The sequence below is a fragment of the Bison bison genome, unplaced genomic scaffold (assembly GCF_000754665.1).
Source record: "Bison bison bison isolate TAMUID 2011002044 unplaced genomic scaffold, Bison_UMD1.0 scf7180017864181, whole genome shotgun sequence".
Classification (NCBI taxonomy): domain Eukaryota; kingdom Metazoa; phylum Chordata; class Mammalia; order Artiodactyla; family Bovidae; genus Bison; species Bison bison.
This window is the reverse complement of record NW_011494753.1, coordinates 103,710-112,353: the sequence shown is the minus strand read 5'-3', so window position 1 is coordinate 112,353 and position 8,644 is coordinate 103,710. Positions and strand designations below refer to the sequence as shown.

At 50.6% G+C, this 8,644-nt stretch overlaps 1 protein-coding gene across 1 annotated transcript in view; it reads left to right on the top strand.

The window, feature by feature from the left end:
* The window catches only part of RASGRF1 (Ras protein-specific guanine nucleotide-releasing factor 1), a 102,366-nt gene that overhangs the window by 89,115 nt on the left and 4,607 nt on the right, over positions 1-8,644 (top strand). Inside the window, 2 exon segments of the mRNA XM_010843392.1 lie at positions 398-477; positions 6,800-6,917. Of these exon segments, the coding sequence (XP_010841694.1) occupies positions 398-477; positions 6,800-6,917 (198 nt within the window).

The window sequence follows — 8,644 nt, the reverse complement described above, 5'->3', positions numbered from 1 at the left end:
GGTGTAAAAAAAAAAAAAAAGTGAAGGTGTGAGGAGATGGTCGCATCCTTTGGGTACAGTGATGAGGAAGGTCATGATGGTGAAACACCAGTGATGCCCTGTTCTGGCTCCGGCTCTCTGGAGTTACCCATCACGTTCCCAACAGCCCAGGTCTCAGGACCCCAGCACTTGGACCCTCCTGGCCCCACGCACAGTTTCTGAAAGATGTATGAGCATGGGCGCACAAAGCAAAGATCCTTGTCCACCTCCTCACGGGTTCAGGGTCAAGTTGCTAGACCCAGGAAGTCCCCGAACCCACCTGCCCCATCTCAAGGTGGGACAGGGCCCTGGAGTGTGGGCCAGAGCCGCGGGCTTTGACCTGTGCTGTGTGCTAGTAAATGCTTCTAATTCCTTCCAGACTAAAGCTTTGATTGACAAGCTCCAAAAGCTTGTGTCATCAGAGGGCAGATTTAAGAATCTGAGAGAAGCTCTGAAAAAGTAAGTTGTGTGTCATTTTGTCACCATTCTTTTTTAAATCATAGAACTGCATTGCAGAGGCATTCATGTGCCTCACCTGGCCGGAGCAGGAGGCCTGTCTGTCTGTCTGTCCATCTGTCTTCCCACAAGACCAATCCCTACACATCCCCAGACCCCAGGGCAGGTCAGCTTTGTCCTCCATCATCTCCCAAAGAAAATTCATGGTGTTGGGGCATTTCCAGAGAGAGACACAGGAATAGTCTTGAGAAGTGTGGTAGGTGTGATAGCAATTATAGATGTGCCAGATTCCTTGATTCCAAAATGCACATTTTATTTTATATTTTACTATTTCTGATGTCAGGCTACATCTCATAGTCAATGCGTTTATTTCATATGATTGCATTTCCTTTTTGTACTTGATAATTAGTCATCAAAACAAGAGTGCGTTTTATAGACAAACGGCATCTTGGAATCAAACAAATACGATTTTACCAGTAATTGACACTTCACAGTTTGCAAAGTTTGTGACTTCCCTGGCCCTGTTAACACTGTCCAGGAGGTGAACTTTCTCAACCTCGGTCCTCTTGTCCTTTTGTTTTTAAGTCGCTCAGGCATGTCTGACTCTTTTTGACCCCTTGGACTGTAGCCCACTAGTCTCCTCTGTTCATGAGATTTCCCAGGCAGTACTGGGTTTCCATTTCCTTCTCCAGGGGATCTTCCTGACCCAGGTACTAAACCCGCATCTCCTGCATTGGATCTTTTACTTTTTTTCCCCAGTCTTGGGGCATATGGAATATTAGTTCCCTGACCAGGGATCAAACCCACACCACCTGCAGTGGAAGCATGGAGTCTTAACCACTCGACCACCAAGGAAGTCCCTAGACCAGGATAGTTTTTGTGGTGAGGGCTGTCCTGTGCATGAAAGAATGCAAACATCCCTGGCCTCTATGCATGGGACCAGTGCCCCCGTCCACCCCGCCCCCGCTGAGTTATGAGGACCAGGAAGGTCTCCAGACATGGCCAGATACCCTCAGGGAGGCACAATTGCCCCCACTGAGAACCACATTGTAAGACAAGATCTCCCATGATATTTCTCCAAAGGAGGACACTGAGGGGCTAGTGGCTGGCCAAAGGATTGGGGGAAATGGTGATGGAGCCAGGCCTTGACCCAAGCCAGTGCCCTGTGGTTTGCCCAAGAGGCCAGGCCAGCTCTCCTTGGACAGCAGTGACTCAGCCCCTTGTCACGTGCTGAGGCTGCACACTCACCTGAAACATGGGTTTGCTGTCACTCTCGTTAGATGCTCCCTTGGGGTTCCTCCACTAGTCTCTGCCTCCGTGTTCCTCTCGGGCACTTGAGCACGTGGCCTATTGGGCTGGCCCTCACCCTTGCTCTCCGTTCCTAGGTGGCCACTTGCTGGACCTCCCAGTCCCTGGGAGACCCCAGGGCCCTGGCTCCAATGGAGCCCGGGAGCGCCTCTCCTCCTTTCCAAGAGGGACCCCATGACCACTTACCACACCAGGCCCGCTAAAGCCCCCAGCACCTGGGGATGGAACCCTTCACACCTCCAGCCCCTCCAGTGACTTCAACACCCCACAGCCCCTTCCCGCCAGCCCCGTCCACCTTTCTCATTTCTCTCCCGTCATCCCTGGTGTGTTCCTCGTGCTGGCTCTGCGTCCCATCGCCTTGACCATCATCTCCACTTTGTTTGTGTCCTCAGACAGATGTTCCACCCATCTGTGCTGTCCGGCCGTGTTTCCTCCGCCCGGGCTCCGCGAGCCCCCGTGGACTGTGCTTGTGGGGAGCTGCCCCCACATTCACCAACCTGTCCGTCCGTCCGTCCGTCCGCCCCCAGGTGCTGCTCCATCTGCCTCCTTCACATGGCTTCCTCGCCCAGCACCGCCACGGCCTCACCGCCTCCGTGGTCCCCATTCTGTCTGCGTCCCCATCCTGTCTCCCCTCTTTCAGGTTCCCTGTGGGCTTGTGTAAGTGCCTCTCCTAGACGCGTCTTCACCCAGCCATGCAGGGCACAGGTGGCCTTCAGGTGTTCTGGCCACTGAGACCTTTATGCAAACCAGGTTCCTGCCTTACAGAGATGCAGGCCAGGCCAGGCAGGGGAAGGACAGATTGGGACATGTGTTTATCCCCCTTTACTCCGGAAGCACCAAGATTTACACATAAAGCAGCAGTATGTGAAGACTTGGGGGTCATCTCACCAGGCGAGGGGCAGAGATCAGAGGGCATGAGGTGGTGGGTGGGCACAGTTGGTGAGTCGCCCAGACAAGGAGCTCATGATGGGCCTCACTGTGTGGGTCCATGGGTCCTCAGACCTGTTCTGATGTCCCGGGTGTCCTTTTTAGTCCGTCATCATAATATGCAGCCTTGTGCAGCACCCAGGCTAGCACGTGGCCTTTTAGCTTTACCAGCCAAGACTGTACCCCCAAATCCTACCTCCTGTCTCCAGCTACTCTCTTAAATATCTCCTGGGCCACCTACAAGGCTTGCTGTGTGCACCCCGTCAGTCTGCTGCCCTGATGCCCCCACACGGACGTGATCTCCCCCTTCTCCTTCCTCAAACCACACCCTGGTGAAACCCACAAGACTGTCCCTCCTATCATCCACTGAGTGACCAGAAGCTGCCCACAGCTCCACTCGACAACATTTTGCTGTAAAATTTGGTCACAAGCTCTTGAGGGGCCAGTTCCAGCTTTGCCCATCTGTGTAATCTTAACCCAGCAGATGCTTGCTCATTGGCACATCTATCTTTAGTTTGAATAGGATGCCCATGGAGGGCACACAGGAGCCAGGCTCTCGCTGCTCCTGTCACAGCCCTTCCCCTCTATTCCCCTAAGTGGAGGATGGGGACAGCTGTAGGGGAGCAAGTCTGCTGGCCAAGCAGCAGGCCACCCCATACGACCTCCTGATGGTGTGGACATCCATCTATGTACGTGGATGTGATGGATCCACAGTCCTGGCGTTTCAGGGGCTCCAACAGGAGCAAGTATCTGTTTGCATCTTTATTTTCAGCCTGTGGCCACAGAACGAAGCCTGGTCTCTTGCTCATGAAACTGCAGAGCAGGTAGAATCCAGGTGGCAAAAAGGATTCTGAGCCCCACCCCACTCCCAATGCATTACCAAAAAGAAATTTCCGCAAAATCTGAGGACCTGATTTCCCTGCACCACATACCCTCACTGTTGGTCCTGACCCCAGGGATTCTAGTCCAGCCCCTGGTAGCCCTCATCCCCTCCCTGAGAAAGAGAGGAGATCCCAGACCAGAAGCTTGTAAGAGAGGGCAGTCCAGCTTACAGCCAGGGGTGGGGGTTGGGGGGAGGAGCAGAGGGTGACCCCTGCTTGTTACCTCCCCTTTCCTGGGGTTCGGTGGAGAACCCCATCAGGCAGCTGCACCTTGCTTTCAGTCACTGATGCCAGCTCATTTCTTTCATCCCCTTTGACATCATCAGGAATTTCTTGGCAGAAACATCAGGCTTGGGGGCCCCAAATGATCATAGATAAGATCCAGGTGCCAGGAGTCACCAGGTGTTGGCAAGCATGTCTAGGTGGTGCCTGGGAAACCAGAAGCAGCTTTTAGACTGGGGGGGTGGGCACTTTCTTTCTGCTCCCTAGAACGTCAGGTACAGGCATGTGAGGGCTCTGCCTCCGTCCGTAACAGCCTTGTTGGCCAGGCCCTGATGCAAGGCAAGGCTGGACCCCACCCAACAGGTCAGATGGCCACGTGAGAGTTCAGAGGTAGCCGCACATTGGGTATTTTGCCCACACAAAGCCCCCACTGTGCTTCCCTGTATACTCAAATGCTCAGCACGGTCTGTGTCCACACAGTACTGCCCTTTGGGGGCCCTCCTCCAGCCTTCTCTGCCCCCACTGTCTCTTACTCTAGCCACTCTGACAACACCATATATTTCCCACATGGCTCTGGACTCTGGGGTGTGTGTGTGTGTGTGTACATGACTGAATGAAGTGTGCCGTTCCCTAAAGCCCCTCACTATGTAGGTGATGAACAAGAATAGAGTCCGGGACTGGTGGTGCCACATGCAAGTGACTAAATTGCCCACCCATCATCTTTCCACACCTGGGTCATAACCCCCAGTAAATCATTCAGGGAAGTCACCGAGTGGCCTGAGGACCTCAGCTATTCTTTCACTGGTCTGGGTGGTCAGGACCCCGTGAGGCATTCAAAAACATCCTGCTTCCTTCAGTCATTCACAGTCAGCGAGCAGTCACTCAGCCTTCCCTCTGCCTCTGTCCAAGATAAGAGGTCCTCCAAGCTCTCCAGACTAGCTGGTGCCCACCAAGGGCAGGAGGAGTGGGGCACCCCAAGAAGCCACCAACCAGCCCTCCAGCCCCAGAGTGGCTTCTAAGACCTTTGAACTCTTTTCTCCATCAGATCCACCAGCCTGTGCTTCAGATTTGGAGTTTGATGGAAAACCAGGCATGTATTGGGTTGGCCAAAAAGATGATTCTGGTTTTTCCATTAGATGTTAAAAACCAGAACGAACTTTTTGGCCCACTCGATAACAATCATGAACTATTAATGGCCGGAAGGACTCAGAGAGGTCTGCCAGTGACAGCATGATTCTTACTTCTTTTTTTTTTTTTCCACAACCTGCAGTAAAGAAAAAAATAAAATTATATTTGACAGTGTTACCCTGTATACAAACACATATATACCTAAAAGGGACAAAAATGTCTCAAAGCAATTTTAGACCATGCAATGAACTCAGATATTTCCCTATTCTCTCTTTTTTAAAACTTTTTTAAAAATCTGATCAACATTCACAAAATTGATTTTATCACCCATGAAGGAGTCAAGACTGACAGTTCAAATAATATTTCTCCTCTCCACTATTTCTCAAACTCCAAAAATCCACCTCCTTTAAGACTTTGTCATACCCATGTGTCAGCTGTATTTGCATGTACTTAATAGTCTCCTTTAAATTAACTATTTCCCAGAAATAAATATTTAAATTTATTTTCTTTATTTAAAGAAGAAAAACCAACATGATAGCAAATGGGAAACCAGCATATTTGCCATAAATATATATGGTTACCATAAAAAATAAATACAGTGAAAACAAAACAATGTTATTAAATTCTTACCAGATCCTGATGTATGCCAAGGCTCTGATCCTTAGTGAGTCCTGTTACTGTTTGTTCAAAAAAGAAAAAAAAGAGTGAAGGAAATGGCAAGTGTTAGGAAGTGTCAAAACCATGATGCTGACACTCATGATGCTGGGTGGTGGGGGTGAAAATCAAATGTTTATCATCATATGAATCGATTTATTTAAACAGTGTCTGAGCATCACCTAAAATCAACTCTCAAATCACCTAGAATTGTCTCAGCTAACATGAGCGCTGTTGTACAAGGGGAGCCTGAGGACCAGAGGGAAAGATATGGCCCAGGGTCACAGAGCAAGCAGACAGAGGACTGAGACAGGTTTCTATCCTTGCTCTACTGTCCTCCCTGTCTTGACTCCCTCTGGAGAGGCAGAGTTGCCACCAGGAGACAGGTGGCAGAAAGCAGGATTGCTGTGGCTGTGTGCTGAGCTGAGAGGAGTCTGTAGAGCACTGTGTGGGGAGTCCCTCGAGGGAGCTGTCAGGAGCTCTGCCGGGGCAGAGTGACCACCAGAGCCATCACAGCATCACCCCCTTACCCAGCACCCCATAAGAGGCACCAGACGGGGCGTGAAGGACCAGTGACTGGAACCCCTGCTTCAGAGCCACAGATGAGAGAGGCCTGGCCCATCCCCCACAAAGGCCATCAACCCCTGCCCAGACCACATCCAGGACAGTGGTCTCAGAGAGCAGGCCTTTCTGTGCTGGTAGCTCAGTGCCTGGGTGGGCAGAGGTCCCAGTGGGGCGAGAAACAAAGGCAGAGACATCTCAGGGAGAGAGTGTCTGAGGGTGACTGGCGGGAATGGGGGTGGCACTACAAGGCACCCCCAGGACGTGATTCTGGGATGAGGTTGCAATGGAAAGTTTCAGGGGAGAGATGGAAAGGAAAGGAGAGCCCGGCGGGAGCTGGCGGCCAAGCCCCAGGACTCTATCTGGGAAGGTGAGCAGACAGGTAGAGGGGGACCTTCCAGCTTGGGGTGGGAGGGGATGGTCCACTGAGAAGCCCCAGCTGGCACCATGTCAACCCCCACCATCCAGAGGACTGACCCTCTTGCCCAGCAGGCAATTCAGCCCCAAGCGCTACTGTTAACTCTTGGCAAATAGAAACCCCTTTCCATTCAGCAAAGCGAGTGACCCACAGGGGTGTGTCTCTTCTTGGGAGAGGCACCAGCGTTTTAAGTGAAAAACCTCTGTCAATGCCGTTTGCTTCAAAGTTGCGACCCGCCCTGTGTCCCTTACCTGGGGATGTACCTCACTGACCTGGCCTTCATCGAAGAGGGTACGCCCAACTACACGGAGGACGGCCTGGTCAACTTCTCCAAGATGAGAATGGTGAGTTCCCTGCAGCAGAGCGGGGAGGGGGAGGGGTCATCAAAACCTGAGCCCGGGCCCACCGGAGCTCTGCCTCCAGGCCTGGCCGACTTGGGGGAGCCTGAGCCCTGCTCCTCCTGTAAGAACAGTAACCCCCTTAAGTGGCGATTAGCATTGGCCTGCCCTGAGCCAGTTGTACCTCCATTCCCTCCTCTAACACCTACAGGCTGAGGAGTGGGTGTTGTCCACCTTACAGGGGAGCAAGCTGAGGCTGGGAGAGATCCAGGACCAGCCCAAGATCACCCCTAAGTAAACGGCAGAGCCGGGTCTGGGGCTCTGTCTGACCTCAAAGGTGTATCTTTATTCCAAGCCCATCCAGTGTTGTTCAGATAAGCACTTGCTTTTTTTTTTTTTTAACTTTATTTTCTTTATTTTTGACTGTGTTGGGTCTTCATTGCTACACATGGGTACTCTCTAGTTGCAGTGTCATCGCAGTGGCTTCTCTTGTTGCAGAGCACAGGTTCTCAGGCACACGGGCTTCAGTAGTTGCAACTCACAGGTTCTAAGCACAGGCTCAGTAGTTGTGGTACATGGGCATATTTGCCCCGAGGCATGTGGGATCTTTCCAGACCAGGGATCAAACCTGTGTCCCCTGCATTGACAGGCAGATTCTTAACCAGTGAGACCATGAGGGAAGTCCTAGAAAAGCCCTTGCTTTATGTGGCCACAGCCGAATCATTTCTAAGCAAGTAGGTTTCCAATTTCCCCAGAGAAATCTAGGACCTGGGAGGGGAGATGAAGACCCCCTTCCAGCAGAGAGCCTTGTTTATACCCATGCTTCTCCCCTGTTGTCTCCAGCCAGGGAGCCTCTATTTGTATTGGTTCTGTATCATGGGCTTCCTCCTAAGGTTTTGTTTAATTGGTAAGATTTCTCTGTCAAGGGCAAGTTGGCAGCACTGCCCTAGTGGCAGAACAGGGAGGCTTTGTGTGGTCTTGCACACCGTGGGCACATGGAAAGTGGCCTTTAGCTGTTGCTGGAGTTGAGGGGAGCTGTTTTAGGATATTGGATAAGCTGGCACCACTGATCAAGTGATGTGTTTCTCTCTCAATCACATACTGTAATTTTTGTTGTTTTTCAGTCCTTAAGTCATGTCTGACTCTTTCTGATCCCATGGACTGCAGCACACCAGGCTTCCCTGTCCTTCACCATCTCCCGGAGTTCACTCAAACTCAAGTCCATTAGTCAGTGGTGCTATCTAACCATCTCATCCTCTGCCACCCCCTTGTCTTTCTGCCCTTAATCTTTCCGAGCATCAAGGTCATCAGGATTTTTTTTTAGCAACAAAATCACTCATTTATTTTCACTACTCAAAGAAAATTATTGGTAATTTTCTCTTACTATATTATCTGTGAGTCTTTAAAATAATTTTCATCATCTTTAGTGTAATCTGACTGAATATATGTTTTACATTTCAGAATATGCATCTTTTTATTGAAGTATAGTTGATTTACAATTCTGTGACAGTTTCAGGTATATGATATAATGATTCAGTGTTTTTTATAGATTATATGAATGGATAAAGAAGATGTGGTGGTGGTGGTGGTTTAATCGCTAAGTTGTTTCTGCCTCTTGCAACCCCATGGACTGTAGCCCACCAGGCTCCTCTGTCCATCGAATTTTCAAGAATTCTGGAGTGGGCTGCCATTTCCTTTTCCAAGAGAAGATGTGGTGTGTGTGTATATATATA